The 20466-nt window shown below is 37.2% G+C and overlaps 1 protein-coding gene across 1 annotated transcript in view; it reads right to left on the bottom strand.

Moving 5' to 3' along the window:
• TBX20 (T-box transcription factor 20) overlaps window positions 1-20466 on the bottom strand; it is a 60121-nt gene that overhangs the window by 5030 nt on the left and 34625 nt on the right. Inside the window, exon 7 of the mRNA XM_027075253.2 lies at window positions 1550-1662. Within this exon, the coding sequence (XP_026931054.1) occupies window positions 1550-1662 (113 nt within the window). The remainder of the gene's footprint in view (window positions 1-1549; window positions 1663-20466) is intronic.

The following is a 20466-nucleotide window of genomic DNA, read 5'->3' as shown; positions in this document are numbered from 1 at the left end:
CCTTTCCAGATAAGAAGATACCATTTATACTATAAGGAAGAGAGAATTTACTAAATAGAAAAAGACTTAACTCATTAGATGGCCTGTATGCTCCTGGAGAATGGTCAAAATACAAGTATTCTGCCTGAAAGGAATAACTGGATTCCCTTTAAAGGAGCTCAGAGGGTACCTGGGTGGCTCAGTTGGTTAAGTGTCTAACTCTTGATTTGGGCTCAGGTCATGATCTCACAGTTTGTGACATCAAGCCCCACGTTGGGCTCTGCACTGACAGCGTGGAACCTGCTTGGGATTCTCTCTCTCCTTTTCTCTTTGACTCTCTCTCTCTCAAAATAAACTAAAAAAATTTTTAAAAAACAAAAGGAGCTACAAATAGCTGGTACCTGTCCTAAACTCTATAGCATCCCTATAAGGAAGGCTGGACATATGAGCCCCAACAAAGCTACTTGGTTTCTAAAGGCCTTGTGAAAACCCACAAGAATGTTTTTCTTTTTCTAGCTTCTTTTTCTAGTTCCAAGAATAATTTTTCCTACATCACAGCATCCACAAATTTAAACAAAAGTTGACGCTGGATTTGCCAGCTGTATAGTTACCAGTAGTTCATTTGGATTTAGTTATAAGAGGTGTCCTATGTTTTGACAGATTACGCTATTCCATAGAAAGGACATAAAAATATGACAAAGGGCTCTCTCCTCACACGAACATCCCTATGCTCAGCGTGAAGCACCGTCTGGTTAGTCTTCTCTGGACTCGCAGATGCAGACGGCTCCTCTGTGAGTCTTTGGGACAGAGGAACTTTTCAGTACTCCCCTACTGTCACCGCTGGGGCCACTGCCTCTACATAATGCCCTTCACTAGGAAAATTTTCTTTTTAAAAGGGTTTTCCACTTTAGTCATTGGTCCTAATAAGATATTCCTGGAACCTCTTATAAGTGGAACAGATATAGTCCCTGATTTTCGGATGATAAAATTGAGGTTCAGTAAGACTAAAGGATTGCCCCCAAAGTCTAATAGCTCTTTGGTGGTAGATCACAGACAAATAACTCCTGAGCCCTGACTCAGAGGCTGGGTGTCCTTTCACTAGAAAACAAACCACAGGAAACCATCAGGCAGAACAATCACTTAAGACTCAGAGGCAGGGGCCCCTGGGTGGCTCAGACGGTTAAGCGTCTGACTTTGGCTCAGGTCCTGATCTCGCAGTTCTTGAGTTCGAGCCCTGCGTCCGGCTCTGTGTTGACAGCTCAGAGCCTGGAGCCTGCTTCAGATGCTGTGTCTCCCTTGCTGTCTGCCCCTCCCCCGCTCACACTCTGTCTGTCTCTCTCAAAAATAAATAAACATTAAAAAAATTAAACAAATGAACAAAAAGAGTCAGAGGCAAAATAATGACCTGTATGAAAATCAGGCTCCAGGGCTGCCCCTTCCTCAAGAGACTCCTGAAATACTTTTGGGGCAGACTGCACGCTAAGGACTAGGAGTCTCATCACCTACCTGCCTCTTCCTCATTCTGGGTGCTCTTGCTCCCAGCAGTTACGTAGCCCAGAAGCTGTCTTACCTCGATTCTGTGTTGTCTGAACCTCATCCCCCAGCACATCATCTTCTCCTCCATAGGTACGGATGGGTGAGCGGGCATAGGAATGCTTTTGGATCAGGCTCTCCACACTTTCCCTAGGTTAGAGAATAACAGATCCTAAATAAACTAAAAAGTACTCAGAGATGGAGACGGGTCTTAAAGATAATTTACTAGTCAGTAAAACTATCTTCTCAGCCAAAAGACCCCCCGCTTCAAGAAAGACGACATTCAAAACGTGTGTTTGTGCCACTGTAGACTGCTTGGAAACATGACATCAGGCATATAAATACAAGCAACAATAACTGCATAGGATAGGAACAATCCCCTGAAATTCTATAAGATGAAGGACAAAGAGGTGAACAAGAACCTATGACACCAGACCATAGGAATGTAGAGTTTAATGAATGAAAAATGAGTGAATTTCCTATGAGGAGTTGCAATGAATCTCTGACTTCATCGGCTAATGAATATAAAACAAATACTCAACTGATATGAACTGCACTTATTCAACATCTGATGAAATGCTGGCCAGAAGTTCAGAATATCATTAGTCATGAAAAGACTCAATACTCACTAATAAATCTAGTAAGTACATAGATTATATGACAATATGGGTAGTTTGGATAATGGACTATTTGAGATTCCTGTTTCTTTAAGATGGAAAATTATAGAAAACCTGTGAAGGACACATAAAATGGCCATTAGGAAATTGAGGCCCCCAAGTAAATTGGTCTATTGACTTTGAAAGTAGTCTTCCTGTTGAAACACAGTCTATCAACTAAAGAATGCAATTAATTTTAAAAGCAAGAATTATTTTGGTATTGACCCATTTGACTTGCTGCACTTGCTGCTGTTAAAAAAAAAAAAAAAAGTCAGCAAGAATTTAGCCAAAGAGGGGCTCCTGGGTGGCTCAGTCGGTTGAGAATTGACTTCAGCTCAGGTCATGATCTAGCAGTTCATGAGTTCAAGTGTCATGTTGGGCTCTGTGCTAATAACAGCTCAGAGCCTGGAGCCTGCTTCAGATTCTATGTCTCCCTCTCTCTTTGCCCCTCCCCTGCTCATGCTCTGTCTCTCTCTCTCTGTCTCTCTCTCTCAAAAATAAATAAACATTTAAAAAATTTTTAAATAAAAAAAGAATTTAACCCAAGAATTTTTCTCCGGAAATGGAAGTTCATAACAGGTAGCTTACACAGTATACAACTCCAGAATAGCTGTAGCCTAAAGACCAACACTGCATTAACCATCAAAGGACAAAAAAAGAATTAGAAAATCGGAGAAATTGTGTTGAATTAAGAATAAATCAAACACCAAATTTCACATTGAGGGGACAAGGAAAGCAAATAGAATGTCATAATAACTTTCAAAATGTAGTACTTGTCAACATTTCACATAGATATACAGACTTTACTGCTAAAAAAAATATTGCCTTATAGTGAATTTGGCCTTCTAAAAAACTTCTATACTCAGAGTTTCATGAAAGCGTTTTGTCATATTATGTAGCTTGCAAATGAGGATTTAAAAGCAAGCCTAAAAGAAAAGTTAATTATAGCAACTATCCAGTTACATCTTTGTTTCCAAAAAGTTTTAAAATAAGCATATAGTACCAACCTCAGGCAGTCACAATGACTGGGATCTATACCCAATAGATTCACATACAGATATTTTAAAAAGTGAAACCATTCCATATTTATTGCAATGGAATGAACTCCAAGATATAGTAAGTGAAAAAGTTAACTACAGAAAAAATGTATAAAGTATGCTACCATTTGTGAATTTAATTTTTTTTAATTAATTTATTTATTTTGAGAGAGAATCAGTGAGAGAGAGCATGCATGAGCAGGGGAGGGACAAAGAGAGAGAGTGAGAGAGAATCCCAAGCAGGCTCCACACTGCCAGCATGGACCCCAATGTGGGGCTCAAACCCATGAACCATGAGATCATGACCTGAGCCTAAATTAAGAGTTGGATGCTTCATCGACTGAGCCACCCAGGCACCCCACCATTTGTGAATTTAAAACGGGGAATATATATGTTTGCATATGCCTATATATATATAATATATGGAAACAATATTTCCAGAATGTTCCAGTTTCAGAACAGGAAACTGCCTAGAATAGGTCATCTCTGTAGGGTGGAACCAGGGACCTGAGGGACTGGAGCAATGATTCCCAACTTTGTCTTGATTTTCAAACTTGTCACAAATCCATTTGAGACACGTGGAGCTCTTAAAAAAGAAAAATTACATTGAGGTATAATATACAACAAGTGGCACATATTTAAAGTGTACAATTTGACCACTTCAAGCTGATGTGACCATGATACCACTACTACAAGTAAGATAAACTACCTAACACCTACAAAAGTTTCCTCATGCGCCTCATGCTCCCTGGTCCCCATCCCAACAAGTTTTGCCAAGGTAACCACTAATATGACTTCTGTCCCTACAGATTAGTTTGCATTTTCTAAAATCATATAAAATGAAATCATATCTCATGTTTCTTTTTTTATCTGGCTTCTTTCCACTCAACATAATTACTTTGAGATTCGTCATTTAGGAGCATATATCAATGGTTCATTCTTATTCTGAGTAGCATTCTGTTTTCCAAGCCATAGTGTATACTATAGTTTACCTATTCACCTTTTGATCTATATTTGCCTTGTTTCCAATCGCTGACTGTTACACATGAAGCTGCTACCCATATTCCTGTGTACTTTTTTTTAAAAAGGACATATGCTTTCACATCTCTTTTTTTCTTTGCAGAAATATTTTTAGTTACAAATTCAAAACCATCAGATTATCTGTTTCTTCTTGAATGAGTTTTGGTAGTTTTTGTCTTCAAAGAATTTGTCCATCTCATCTAAATTATTGAACTTATAAGTGTTCATAATATTGCTTTTTTATCCCTCCTTCTGGTATCCGTAGAATCTGTAGTGATGTTACTCCTCTTATTCCTGACAATGGTAATTTGTGTTTTCTCCCTTTGTTTCATAATCAGTTTGGCTCCAGGATCATCAGTTTTATTAATCTTCTTTGCTTTGGGTCTCACTGATTTTCTCTATTGTTTTCCTGTTTTCTATTTCACTTATTTCTACTCGGATATTTATTATTTCCTGTCTTCCACTTACTTTGGGTTCAATTTGCTCTTCTTTTCCTAGTTCCTTGAGATGGAAGCTGAAGTCATTGATTTGAGACCTTTGTTCACTTCTAAAGTGGGAATGTAGCCTATAAATTTCCTGTTTTAGCAGCATCCTACAAGGTTTTGTGGGCTGTATTTTCATTTTCATTCATTTCAAGACATTTTCTTTTTTTTTTTAATTTTTTAAATATGTTTACTTTAGAGAGTGAAAGAGAAAGCCTGAGCAGGGACGTGGGGAGCGCGGGCAGAGAGAGTGAGAGGGAGACACAGAATTTGAAGCAGGCTCTAGGCTCTAAGCTGTCAGCACAGAGCATGCACAATGTGCAGCTCAAACTCCCAAGGTGCGAGATCATGACCTGAGCCCAACTCAAACATTTAACCGACTGAGCCACCCAGGAGGCCCAGCTCAAGATATTTTCTAATTTCCTTTTTGATATCTCCCATGATCCTTGGGTTATTTAGACATATGTTATTTAGTTTCCAAATGTTTGGGAATCTTCTAGTTATCTTTCTGCTATTTCTTTCTAATAAAATTCCATTGTGGTCAGAGAACATACTTTGTATGGTGACTTGAATGCCTTTAAATTTATTGGGACCCTCTTTTTTGTGGCACAGAGTATGGCCTATCTTCGTAAATGCTCTGTGTGCACTTGAAAAGAAAGTATATTCTGCTGATAGAGAATGGAGCATTTTATAAATGTCACTTGGGTCAAGGTGGTTAACAAAATTGCTCAAATCATCTGTATCTTTACCTATTTTCTGTCTACTCATTCTGCCAGTTTTTGAAAGAGGGACAGTGAAATCTACAACTATAATTGTGTATTATTCTATTTCTCCTTACAATTCTATCAGTTTTGCTTCATGTACCGTACTTTGAAGGTCTCTTAGGCACATAAATATGTAGGATTGCATGTTTTCCCCATGAATTAAAACCTTTACAGGCGTAGCTCTGAGATGCTGTAGACTCAGTTCCAGAACACCCACAATAAGGCAAATACTGCAATAAAGTCAAATGAATTTTTTGGTTTCCTAGTGCATATAAAAGTTATGTTTACACTACACTGTAGTCTATCAAGTGTGCAATAGCATTATGTCTAAAGAAAGTAATATATATACCTTAACTAAAAAATATTTCATTTTTTAAAAATGCTAACCATCATCTGAGCTTTCAGCAAGCCAATCTTTTTGCTTTTCAGGGTGGTGGTTGCTAAAGGTTGGCATGATTATGACAATTTCTTAAAATAAGGCAACAGTGAAGTTTGCCACATAGATTGACTCCTCCTTTCACAAATGATTTCTCTGTAGCATGTGATGCTATTTGATAGCATTGTACCCATGGTGGAATTTATTTCAAAATTGGAATCAATACTCTCAAACCCTTACTGATGCTTTATCAACTAAGTTTATAATATTCTGAATCCTTTGTTGTCATTTCAACAATCTTCACAGCATCTTCAGCAGAAGTAAATTCCATTTCAAGAAACCACTTTCTCTGATCATTCATAAGAAGCACCTCTCATCTGTTAAAGTTTTATCATGAGATTGCAGCAATTCAGTCATATCCTCAGGCCCCACTTCTAAATCTAGTCCTTTTGCTATTTCCACCACATTAGTAATTACTTCCTCCACTGAAGTCTTGAATCTTCAACTTGCAAAAAATGCAGTATTCACAAATCACAATAAAGTGACATGCAATAAAATGTGGTATGCCTACATCAGTATGAAATGATCTAATTTATCCACGGTAAATTCTTTGCTCTGAAATCTGTGATACTGATGTAGTCACTCCAGTTTTCTTTTGATTGGTGTTAATATAGGTATATTCTTTCCATTGCTTTACTTTCAACTTGTGTCTTTATATATAAAGCACATTTTTTATATGGCAGCATATATTTGGATTTTGCTTTTTAATCCAAACTGACAATCTCTCCCTTTTAATTGAGATATTTAGTGCATTTATATTTAATGTGATTATAAATATGTTTAGGTTGAAGTCTATCATCTTTATCACCTATTTGCATCCTACCTTCTCATATGCTATTTACCTTTTCCTTTTTTTTTTTTTTTGCCTTCTTTTAGGTTGTTTCTTATTATTTCATTTCATCTCCTTTGTTGGTTTATTAGCTATAACTTACTTTTGTTATTTTAGTGGTTGATTTAGTACTTATAGTAAATATTTTTTACTACAATCTTCTAGGCAACTTGAAGTACACTGTAAGACTTACAATAATATATTTCCATTTCTCCATCTTTTGTGCCATTCTTGTCAAACCTTTTACTTTTACATAAATCCTACATTATATTATTATGGTTAATTTAAACAGTTATTTTTTAAAAGATGTAAATAATATAGGAAAAATTAATCTACTTATCCTTATAGTCACCATTCCCACTGCTCTTCATTTCTCTGTATTGATCCAGATTGACACCTAATCTTCCTTCTACCTGAAGAACTTATTTTAACATATCTGTAGTACAGTTTGATGATGGTGAATTCTTTCAGGTTTTGTATACCTGAAAAATGTCTTCATTTTATTCTTTTTTTTTTAAGTTATTTTTGCAGAGTGTAAAATTCTAGGTTGACACATACGTCAAAAATGGTGATCTACCATCTCATTTACTTTGTTGTCTGACAAGAAATCTACTCTCACCTTATGTTTAATGTAATATGTCTTTAATGTAATACGTCTTTAATTCCCTGGCTTGCTTTCAATTTTTATCTCTTCATCACACTTCTGAGCAATGTGATTATGATGTGCCCTCCCTCATGTTATTTCTTCAAGTTTTTGAGATTGAGTTTGTTGGGCTTCTTTGGATGGTGTTTCCAGTTGTCATTAAATTCTCATTAAACTTGGAAAAATTCTGGTTATTATTTCTTAAACATAATTCTTCTCCTATGCCTCAACTCCCATCTACCTTTCAGGGCCTCCAATTATGCATATATTAGACTGCTTAAAGTTTTCCCACAACTCACTGATATTCTTCATTTTTAAAAGTTTCTCTTTGTTCTCTACATTTAATTTTGGATTGTTTCTATTGCTGTGTCTTCAAGTTTACCAGTCTTTTCATCTGCAATGTCTACTGTGTCATTAATCCCATCCAGTGGGATTAATACATTTTATACATTAGATACATTGTAGTTTTCATCTTTAGAATTTTGATTTGAATCTCTTGGACATCTTCCATGTCTGTATTTAGTTTTTTGAATATATAAAATAGTTATAATAATTGTTTTAATGTCTTTGTCTAGTAATTATAATATTTGTGTCAGTTTTATTTTCAACTGATAAATTTATAACCACATTATTGGTCATATTTTCCTTGCATATTTCCTTGCATTTCTGATAATTTTTTATTGGATGCCAGACTATGAATTTTATCTTGTTGGGTGCTGGGTGTTTTTGTATTTCTATAAATATTACTGAGTTTTGTTCTGGAATATAATTAAGTTACTCGGAAATAATTTGATCCTTTTGGGTCTTGCTTTCAAGATATCTGAGGGAAGACTGGAACACTGTTTAGTCTAGGATTAAATTTTCCTCACTACTGACGCAAAACCTTTCTGAGAATTCTATCAAATGCCCTGCAAATCACAAGGTTTTCTAGTCCATCCGTTAGATGCTATTCCCACCCTTGTATAAATACTAGGCAGTGTTTCCTCTAATCTTTTCAAGTATTTTTTTTCTTTTTAATATAATTTATTGTCAAATTGGCTTACATACAACACCCAGTGCTCATCCCAACAAGTGCCCTCCTCAATGCCCATCACCCATTTTCCCTATCCCCCCCCCTTCACCCTCAGTTTGTTATCTCTCTGTATTTAAGAATCTCCTGTGGTTTGCCTCCCTCCCTCCCTCTCTGTAACTATTTTTTTCCCCTTCCCTTCTCTCATGGTCTTCTGTTAAGTTTCTCAAGATCCACATATGAGTGAAAACATATGATATCTGTCCTCTCTGACTGACTTATTTCACTCAGCATAATACTACTCCAGTTCCATCCATGTTTCCGCAAATGGCATGATTTCATTCTTTCTCATTTCCAGGTAGTATTCTATTGTATGTATAAACCACATCTTCTTTATCCATTCATCAGTTGATGGACATTTAGGCTCTTTTATAAATTGGCTATTTATAGTGCTGGCTATTTATTGTTGAGAGTGCTGCTATAAACATTGGGGTACATGTGCCCCTATGAATCAGCACTCCTGTATCCCTTGGGTAAATTCCTAGTAGTGCTATTGCTGAGTTGTAGGGTAGTTCTATTTTTTAATTTTTTTTTGACGAACCCCTACACTGTTTTCCAGAGTGGCTGCGCTAGTTTGCATTCCCACCAACAGTGCCTTTTCAGATTTTCTACTCCCAGCCTCTGGTAGTTTCCTCAGATGCATATGCTAATCAGATCTCAGCTGAACACTCAAGAGGGATCCCAAAGGATCCCCTGAAGATCTCTGCAGTTCTCCTATCCTATAATCTATCCTGTGGATTCTCAATGTTTTAGTCTTATCAGACTCTAAGCTCCTACTGCTAACCTTAGGAAATCTGCCAAGCTCTGCCTGTATTCTCCATCCTTGTGCCATGACCTAGATACTCTCTTAGACTAGAAAGCTGGTGCCATCATAAGGCTTACCTCATTTAATTCCCATCCCTTGGGGATTACTGTCTTTTGTTGCCTAATGTCCAATGTCATAAAAAATGTTTCATATATTTCATGTGTTTCTTAGTTATTTAAGGCAAGAGAGTATACTTGCTACTTTACCTGAAGCAAAGTCCCTCCTGGGGATCTTCTGAAAATTCCAAATCCCAGGCCACACACACAGACTAAGTAAGCCACAATCTCTTGGGGTGGGACCCAGACTACAGTAATTGTCAAAGCTCCCCAAGTGACTCCAATGGGCACACAAGTTCAGGAACAGAGGAGTGGTATGTGATGGATGCTTTTTGCCATATACTCCTCTGTACCGTTTGAACTTTGGGCATATGTATTGTTTACTCAAAATTAATAGAAATTATAAAAATATCATGAAAATACTACCCTACCAATGAACAAAAAGAACTGCCGAACTAACATCAATACTTGGTAGATTTACTATAATGAATTGATAAAAATTGTCATTAACATGCTGATTTTTTAATATAGTAAATGCACTGAAGGTAGAGAGTAGTATATTGGAAATGTCATGGGCTTTAAAATCATTTATCAAATGGATGAATGGAGAGATGAGTAGGTGGACCACCTAGAACTATTTTTACATTCTAGTTTTGTTACTTTCTTAACCTCTCTTCATCTGTAAATTGAGAGGAATACTAGCCTTACAGGGTCACTCATCCAGCCAAAAAATATTTATCGAGTACCTATTATGAACAAGGCACTTTTCTATAGCAGTAAGCAAACATAAAAAATCCCTAACAGGGAAGGAGGCTCAAGAGGAGAGAGAGAGAGAGACATTAAGAAAAATATGAAGCACATTAGATAATGATAATAGTGCTATGGAAGAATAAAGCAGGGACTAGTGCTAAGAATGGTAACTATGGGGATTAAATATGATAAGGTATTTGCACTGGCCAAAACGGTGTCTGGCACATAGGACGTACGTAGTAACCTATAAAAGTATACCTAAAGCAGGTAAAATATTTTATTTTCTTAGATTATATTTTTCTCCAATTTATCTACCCATCTGAATCATCTTAATTCAGAGCAATGAGATCCAAATTAGAGGGTTCTTCTTGTTGACAGAATATTAAAGTCAGCAGAGAACTTGACTAGAGTGTTATTTGCAGTATTTAAAAAAAAATTAATGTTTTATTTATTTTTGAGAGACAGAGTGCAACCAGGGGAGGAACAGAGAGAGAGGAAGACACAGAATCTGAAACAGGTTTCAGGCTCTGAGCTGTCAGCACACAGCCCGACGTGGAGCTCGAACCCACAAACCGTGAGATCATGACCTGAACTGATGTCTGATGCTTAACACACTGAGCCACCCCGACGCCTCTATCTGAAGTTCTTCTATAAAATTATACCTATCATAAAAGATAAAATGTTAAGCTTAAGTGAGTCCATATTGCTTGTTTAAAAGTGTAACCTATTTTTAAAAATGTACTAAGAGGCACCAGTAAATATATTAAATGCAGAAGTTAATAGAAAAGGATAATTTGGCAGGACAGGGACCCTAATTAACCAATTTCCCAACTGTCACATATTTTAACTTTTATATGTCCACACTCTGGTAACGTTGGACCCCCACAACCTTAACAGCAGATGTCACTTACTCAAGGACTTATTTTACTACAATATTAGAGAGTTACTGTCTTTTGGGGTAACCTGGGTCATTAAGAAAATAGTCAAGTAAGCTTAGCAATCCTTAAAATTAAAAGTATAACATACATTCAAGCGGATGTCCTTTTAGTCTGAGCCATGTGTCATACAGTTAATATTTAAAATGAACATAGGTAGTTATTTTCACCAAGGAACTTGCTTCAAATACCCTAGAAAACATTTTCTCTTTGTGTAGTTAAAAGGAATGGCCATCAATAGGCCCATTATGGATGGTATATCTCTGAGGTATATTCCTCTCCCCATCCTATGCATATAAGCTGTTCTATCCAAGCATTTAAATTCAAAAACAAAATGCAGTATTTGTTTCTCTAAAAATATCCTTGCATAAAATCACTTAAACATCTTTCACATACACAACCTGATAAATCATTTCCCAAATAACATAATGAGTCACTGCCTTTTAAAATTCCTTGCTTTTCTATAAGAAGAACATTATATTCACTTTGTCCTTGGTAGATCACTAGTATCATTACTTATTTTCATCCCTAGGAGGGAGAAGAAAAAAGGATTTTATCGAAGTGATTTACTTGTGTCAGGCCTGGAAGTGAATGAAAGCAATGGCAGGTCTTATATAAAGGGTGCCATAATTGAATTATTGCCTTTTAAGTGATTGAAAACAGTGGTGCAATATCAGGGCCATCTCTTCGAAGATGTTACAAAGAGTAGACAGCCCCCATTCTTTATGTCTAATCCCTGTTTCTAGCAGAATGAAAAGTGCAAAGAACCTGTTTAGGCCTAGAAGCCCTATTGCAAGGACTTCTAAAATACTGTACCCTGAAAAATAAGGGATGACTCACCTAATGGGTTAAGTGATTTAGATATCACAAGCTATGAGTGTCTTGTAATGCTCAGTTCTCTTATAGCCTAAAGAAAGAGACTGTAACTTTAGTAGGCTTCCTTTGGATCTAGTAGATAAATAAAATGGGTACCTTTACTGAAGTATTATTACCGGCCTTTCTAAAAATCTAACATTAAATTATTTTTCTAGGTAAGAGAAATACATTATTACTTTAGGTATCTCTAAAAGATCTCTTTTGACTATAATGTAACCATCAATCCCAAGAATAATATACATGTGAGAGGCACTATCATAGCCAGAAGGTGGGCAAGATAAAGGGTAACTACAATGATGATGTTGATATCCTGCCAAAATGTTTGGACCTGTCTGAAGTCACTGTTTGTTCAAACCCCAAACAAGCAAAACCAAAACACTCTATGAGTATTGGAACTGACTGCCCATCATCTACCTCTGAAACTAGAGTGCAAATTTCTCAAGGTTCAAAAAGCAAAACCTTCCTTTTTCCCTCACATTCTCCTTTGCACCACCACTATACTTAATATATTCTTCTTTTACTGTACTTTCTAGATTGATCACAATCATGTGCTTGCATGACGATCTCTACTACTGCACCATTGGCCCTTGAACAAAGAGAGAATAATACTTAATCTAGGCAGTGGTTCTCAAATTTTAGTGTGTATTAAGAACTGAATGTCTGTGTCCCCCCGAAAATTCACCTGTTGACATCTTAACTCCCAATTTGATGGAATTAGGAGGTAGGGCTTTCTGTGGCTTTCTGCTTTTCAGTCATGTGAGGACACACTGAGAAGATGGCTATGGCTGCTGACCCAGAGACCATACCTAGAGAACCACTGCCCTAATGTGGTGGTTACAAGTATGCTTGGTGGGAACCTGCTTAGCTTGAATCCTAGCTCCGCCACTTGCTAGTTGTGTGCTTGTGGGCAAATTACTTCACTTCTCCACAACTCAGTTTCCTCATCTGTAAAATGAGAATATTAATATGGTCTAGCTCTTAAGGTTATTATTAAGATTCAGTGATTTAATACACATAGAGAACTTATATTGGTACCTGGGATATAATAAGCATTCAATAAATGTTTACAGATAAAAATAAATCTTGTTGTTATTATTGGGTATCAAGATTGTGTGTTCCTAAAGCTGGTTACAGAGTCATAATCATTTTAGGTGAAGTTAGGACTTCCAGTAGCTATAACTTGCCATGCTTCATTGAAGCCATCCTACACTATACATGTCAGGGAGAAAATTAAATATTATTTCAATTTATATTCTAACTTTCTCTCCTAAATACACACCTGGAAAAAAACTATGTTTAGGGAGAAAATGTCAAGTCCACTAAAATCAATTCTAATCTCTAAGAAATAAAATATTTAAAGTTGTTCTTGCTCCTCAATTTGTTCAAGCTTATATCATCTTCCTGAGCCTTTGTAAATAAGTCCTTGTCACAAAGATTTTCCCAAAGGTTTATGCAGATAATGTTATAAATTACTGGAAGACAATATATCATCAATATCTATAGCTTCCACAAAGTACTTAATAAATGAGAACTTTACATAATATAATTTAAGATGTATTATAAATCATTAATTTTAATTTGAGAACTGAAATGTATAATACAATCCATTTTGGAAAAACAAAATAACTTTAATTTTTTAAAAAGCTTTTAGACTCCAGTTTATTATTATTTATTTCACTTAATCCTACTGGTTTTTCTTTTCAGTGGTAATATGCATTTCTGTTTTTATATCATCATTAGCAACTTAAGTAAGTAAACTGGACCAATGAAAAAACCCCCAAAACTATTATGCTTAGTTTCTAAGTCTTACGGCTGTGACAACCAGAAGAAAGGTCTCAAGCAAAGTACAGATCACTCAGCCTCTAAATAAACATTAGTAAATTGTGAGGCAGGGAACAAATATCCTTCATACAGAGATACAAAATTACAAGCAGGTAAAAAACGAGGACAATTCACAGCTAAATGCCAATTGTGAATAACTCTGCGACTCTAACTACCTGAGTCACCGGTTTGTTTAACACTGCTTTATAAAAGAATGCTTTCTCTTAGAAACTGTGGATAAATGAGTTAACGTTTTAAGGACAGAAACACCGCTTGATAGTTAAAGGAATTCTGTGGTAACTATAAGTTGAAAAAAATTAATTCTGTTAAAAGCCATCCCTTTTTTTTTTTAATTTTTTAATGTTTATTTATTTTTGAGAGAGACAGAGACAGAATGCGAGTGGGTTAGGGGCAGAGAGAGAGGGAGACACAGAACTCGAAGCAGGCTCCAGGCTCTGAGCTGTCAGCACAGAGCCTGATGCGGGCTCGAACTCACAAGCTGTGAGATCATGACCTGAGCCGAAGTCAGACGCTCAACCGACTGAGCCACCCAGGCACCCCCATCCCTTCCTTTTTGAGGTTGTTGTCAACAGATTATTTTACTTTATTCAACTAAGAGATTTTATTTGAAAGCAGACTTTAATCCAGTCACCAAAGAAAATCGCTTTCCTTTTATGCATTCAGGCTCTTATACTAAGTCTCCTCATTGGAGATGACTTTTTTGTTTGTCTTAAATTCAAGTGAGTTCACATACAAGTGTAGTCTTGGCTTCAGGAATAGAACCCAGTGATTCATCACTTATGTATAACACCCAGTGCTCATCCCAACAAGTGCTCTCCTTAATGCCCATCACAAATTTAGCCCATCCCCCCACCCACCTCCCAGCAACCCTCAGTTTGTTTTCCGTATTTAAGAGTCTCTTATAGTTTGCCTCCCTGTTTTTATCTTCTTTTTCCTTCCCTTCCCCTAAGATCATCTGTTGTGTTTCTTAAATTCCACATTTGAGTGAAATCATTTAACTGTTTCTTTCCTATGAAGCTGTGTGATCAGATTCCTCATCTGTATCTGGGCTTTGATTCCTTCTACAAAATGAGGGGGTCGTAGGGAACGAGGAGGCTGGATTAGATGATCTCTAAGATTCATATGGCTCTAACAATTTATGAATTAAAAACAGCCATTTTGAAAAAGTCCATTAGTTCTAAAGAACCCTGGGTTCTAACCCCAGATCTTCTACTAACTAACTGTGTGACCTGAGCAAATCACTTGCAGGCTCTGGGCCCTCGTCGCTTCGTTGGTGTAATGACAGATTAATTGGATGGTTCCCCAAATCGTTCCAGCCCCAAAATACATACTTCCTAGAAAGCTAGGTTTAAGGTGGTTTTTTTGGAAGTTCAACTGCAAAATGTCATGGCACACAGGTATGAATACAATTTAAAATATTTTTCTCATGTTTTATTCTGTGTTTAAGAAAGAATGAACTATATACCAATAATTAAAAATAAAGTCATTTTCATTTATACAAGATTGGAGTATCATATGTTGCTCAACAGTCTCAGAGATAAAATTCAATTTTTAACTCTTTGATTTCTGTCTCTTCATTCTGAGCAACGTCATATTCCTGGGGCCTGTCCCTCTATGCAGAGGTGATACAGAGGTCCTCTGTCCTCCCCTACTGCAGAAGCCCTGGCCTGCTCTGTGGCTCCTGTGACAGAAAGTGGGCCCCAGGGGAACGGTGAAGGTCGCTGGGAGCAGGGGCAGATCCAAAGGGCAGAGACTATTGTTATTAGCTTTTGCCATTTACTATTTTTAGCATGTTTATTTGCAAGTATCTTGATATGCCGCTGCCGTCAATATCCAAGGAGGGTTTTTTGGATTTGTTTTGTTTTAGCAGGCTTCATTAAAATTCTGTTTCAGTTTTACTTCATCACAGACACTCTGGAGTGTGCCTTTTAAGAGTGTCCATAAGACTCAGGGATAGTTGTACTCGTGAAAGATTAAGGGAATTAGCAAACTTTATGAGCCATAACCAATTCTCTATTCAACTCAGCTGAAGTTTAATCTATTTATTTTCTTAGCTAGTATAGTCCCGTCCTCCCAATATACATATTTCTCTCCTTTGCCTAAATCTATTCTGTTGGTGTTCTCTAAAGATAGGATATGAGAGTGATATGAGAACTTACGTTGTTGGCTATCTGGGTAACAGCTATTAGGCTGAAGTAACCACTTCCAAAATGCCTGACTGCAGGAGCCCTGACTGTTACAGTTTTCTTTTTTCCAAAGCTAGCCCAAATGCTTAGAAGAAAGCCCACATACCAGCAGATATCCTAAGTAGGGGAAAGTGAAGACAGAGAGGAAACATGAACTAATTGCACAAAAGTATACTGCATTAGTCTTGCTCTAGACCAACCCTCAAGAAAAAGATAACTATTACATCCAAAATTCAAAGGTAGCAGAGGATTTTTAAAGAAATACTTCTACTATCGGACATCTGGAAAGAGTACTGAGCATGACATCCATTCCGTTCTACCACTGAGTCCATCAAAACGGTGTGAGTGCCAGCTGTCTGGAGGGGACCCAGGATGTAGACACAGTCCTCACATTTCACTTCACCCGCGGATTGCCACCTCTCTGACTCTACAGTTATCAGCACCACTTTTAATTCAAAAATGATTCCACCGAGAAGCTTACAAGAATTCAGTGTAGGGAGAGTCTTGGATTATACACCAACAACTACTCCCTATAAGGAAGCATGAAGTACAAGAGGAGCAAATGAGTAAAGTTTCAAAGGACTAATACCACCTTCTTTCTGTTCCTTAACAACATCTATGAGTGAAGGAAACAGGGACACAACAAGTCCAGATAACCTCTTCTGGGAAGTAGGGATGCCTCTCTGTCTTTTGATCAAGGACAATTAACAACAAAGGAAAAAGAAGGAGATCTTTTGGTCATTCCAGAAAAAAAGACTAAGTCATTTAAATGGACAGGAATATTAGATGGCCATCAGAGTGTGAAAGTGACATTTTATATCAGGAGACAATAACAGCATAATTAAGATATGACAGGAAAGAAATGTGAGGCAAGGATTATCTACCAAATCAAACCGACTTTCACAAATAAAGGCCACACACTGTAATGTGCATGCAAAAGACAAGGAATATTGGCCCCACGAGCCTTTCTAGAGGAATCTACTAGGAAAAAAGAGCCTCAGACAATCAAAATGACTGGGAAACACTGATATAAAATGTATCAGTGGGCATTAAATCTATATTTACTTGAAGAACTAAGATTAAGCCATAAAAAAGAATATGGGGGTGACTGGGTGGCTCAGTCGGTTAAGCATCTGACTTCAGCCCAGGTCATGATCTCATGGTTTGTGAGTGCAAGCCCTGCACTGGGCTCTGTGCTGACAGCTCAGGGCCTGGAGCCTACTTCAGATTCTGTGTCTCCTTCGCTTTCTGCTCCTCCCCTGCTCGTTCTCTCTCTCTCTCAAAAATAAACTTTAAAAAATTTTAAAAATAAAAATAAATTTTAAAAATCTTTAATAAATAAATAAAAAAGAATACATTATGTAATGAATATATACTCTGACAAGGTAAATCAAGTATAATTCTCAAGAATGGGAGGAGGATGGGGAGGGAAGATGCTAAGTAGAATAAGGTTTTAATTATTTATTAACTGAGATTAAAGGAATATTACTTCCAATGCTTAAAAATAGAGAAAATGAGGGGAAAAAATAAGTTACTAGTTAATTTCAGTACTGCTTACAGTAGGGGACCTAGAGAAAATTAGAAAGGGGAGACTAGGAATTTTTTTAAAATATTAGTGTACAGGAAGACAAGATAAGAGTACAAACCTTCATAGTTATCAAAAAATTATAAAAAAGAAAGGTTGCTAATAAAATAGACCACATAGTAAAAGATTATTCACATAAAAGCCTTATTTATCTATTTAAATATAACAAAGCAATACAACTGAACTGAACTCCAATGTATTAATATGTATATCACATATATATTTTATACTCACATAGTATAGAGGTAGAAAATGTGTAGAGTATGTTAATATTTAAGAAAAGAAGGAAGTCAGGGCACCTGGGTGGCTTAGTCAGTTAAGCGTCTGACTCTTTTAAATTTTTTTTTTAACGTTTTTATTTATTTTTGAGACAGAGAGAGACAGAGCATGAACAGGGGAGGGGCAGAGAGAGAGAGGGAGACACAGAATCTGAAACAGGCTCCAGGCTCTGAGCTGTCAGCACAGAGCCCAACGCGGGGCTCGAACTCACGGACCGTAAGATCATGACCTGAGCTGAAGTCAGACGCTTAACCGACCAAGCCACCCAGGCGCCCCAAGCATCTGACTCTTAGTTTCGGCTCAGGTCATGATCTCACGGTTCCTGAGGTCAAGCCCTGGGTCAGGTTCTGCACTGACAGGGCAGAGCCTGCTTGGGATTCTGTCTCTCCCTCTCTCCCTGCCCTTCCCTTTCTCTCTCTCTCTCAAAATAAATATATAAACTTTAAACAAAAAAGAAAAAGAGGAAAAAATATAAATATGTATCTTCTTATAGTAAAAAACACAAAAAACAGTGCTTTTTTTTTTTAATGGTTACTTATAGAAAGAGGAAATAGGGTGGAAAGGATAGGATAGAATCTTGACACCTCTGAATAAGCCACATTCTGTAGATCTGTCTTGAAACTACGTAAATCATTTACTAAGTAATCGTGTAAGAAAATTACATTTTTAATTAAAAAAAAAACCCAGAAAATACAATAAAACAAACGAACCTAAATGTGTATCATTGGGTAGTAAGCATAACTACATAGAGGAATGATTCCAAGTGACTTCAAAATACTCTAGTAGTAAACATGGAAAAGAAACTAAACAAACAAGCTAAAAACAAACACCCTAGTAGAATCTACACTAAGGACACAAAGAACCACAACCAGAATTTTAGCTATTTTTAGGTGCCATGTTGTTGGAGGTATGTGATATGTGTATTGTGAGATCACTGTATATCTACACACTGTGAGATAAAGCACACGAGTAATGACAGAACAGTCTATCGTTTCCCTCATTAGTGAGAACTGGATTCTCCGCATGAGAGAAAAGATACAGGTGTAAGGTCAAAGAAGTTAACTAAAGCCTTATTACCCTGAATTTAAATGGAAAGTATTTGTTTGAACTCATGGTGGATTTTTTTTTTTTTTAACATTCATTCATTTTCGAGAGACAGAGTGTGAGTGAGGGAGGGGCAGACAGAGAGGGAAGACACAGAATCTGAAGCAGGCTCCAGGCTCCCCACTGTCAGCACAGAGCCTGATGTGGGGCTCAAGCCCACAAACTGTGAGATCATGACCTGAGCCGAAGTCGGGTGCTTAACCGACAGCCATCCAGGCGCTCTATGATTTTATCTTTAATGCCCACGTGTGTGCACACACCCTTCAAACTGAAAGCATAAGTGGAAAGGTGGAGGCTCACATTTTACTTATTTGAAGTTTGAGTACCTGATTCTTACACATTTCAAATACATCATTTTGCCATTTTAAAATGTGATCTGAAAAATATTCAAAAAAATATTTTCTAATTCCCTAACAATAAACTGGATGAGGATGTGTTAGGAGTCTTTCTAACACCTGCTTTCCCAAAAGCCTTTTATACTGTTCTCTAAAGGCCCTGAAAGTTTCTGGTGCTTGGAGAGAAAAAAAAAAAAAAAAAAAATCACAGCCTATTTTCCAATTCTTCATCATAGCTAAGGTACAAAATTAGAAAATGGGCAACAATACCATAGGTGATTGAAATCTGCAGAAATTCTTAGAAAGTATGCATATCCAGGCTGTTACTTGGTTACCCTACTCTGTCATCTTTCTTCTGGCTTGAACTGCACCTGCTAAAATGCCCCTGCGAGCACGTCTCAACCACCACCGCAAAGACAGGAAGGATAAGGTGTTGGCAGAGATGAGATCTTGCCAGTTTTGTCAACAGGCTCAAAATGAAATTCTGAGTTTCTTCATTTCAACCCACAGAGAGGAAAGATCATCCTTTGGATATAAAATTGCTGGGTAGGAGTTTTCCCCACTGCTAATATTTCCACCGCCCCTTAAAGCTCTAAGCCGGGAATCCTCAGACTTTTTCTAAAAAAGCCAAACAGTAAATGTTTAAAGCTTCACATGCTTTATGGTCTCTGTCAGATATACCCAGCTCGGTCACTGTAGCATGAAAGCAGCCACATGCAATACATGAACAGAAAAATGTGATTTTCCTCCAGTAAAACTTGATTTATAGACAACAAGACTTAATTTCATATTCTTTTGCATATCACGAAGTATTTTTTTTCTAATTTTTTCAACCGCTGAAAAAGGTAAAGACCATTCTTACCTTGCGGCCTCTCCCAAACAGGTGGCAGATAGCTGTTTGCCAACCCCTGCTCTAAGCCGCTTACCTGATGAGAGATAGGCCCCACTGACCCTGCACCGCTTCTAATGAACACCTTACTGCCTCAGACGGTCTACAAGCAAGCTGAGAGCTGTGTTAGGACCAAACATCACTTTCTTTTTGAAACTGTAAGTCATCACGAAAGACACAGAAATTGTCCACAAAATATGAGCCTCTTTAGCAAAGCTGCCAAAACACTGGCTGCTCTGTGGCTTGATGCAGATGAAACTTCCCTCAATTCCCAGAATATCAGATTTGCGACTTTCCTGAAGTTTCCTTCCTCATCTAAATTAATACAGTGGCTTTGAGCTCTGAGCGAAAAGGCCTGATTCCTTCTGGGCTTCTG

This window comes from Acinonyx jubatus, chromosome A2, assembly GCF_027475565.1.
Source record: "Acinonyx jubatus isolate Ajub_Pintada_27869175 chromosome A2, VMU_Ajub_asm_v1.0, whole genome shotgun sequence".
Classification (NCBI taxonomy): Eukaryota; Metazoa; Chordata; class Mammalia; order Carnivora; family Felidae; genus Acinonyx; species Acinonyx jubatus.
Note: the sequence above shows the minus strand (reverse complement) of the source record. Positions and strands in the feature narration are given on the sequence as shown.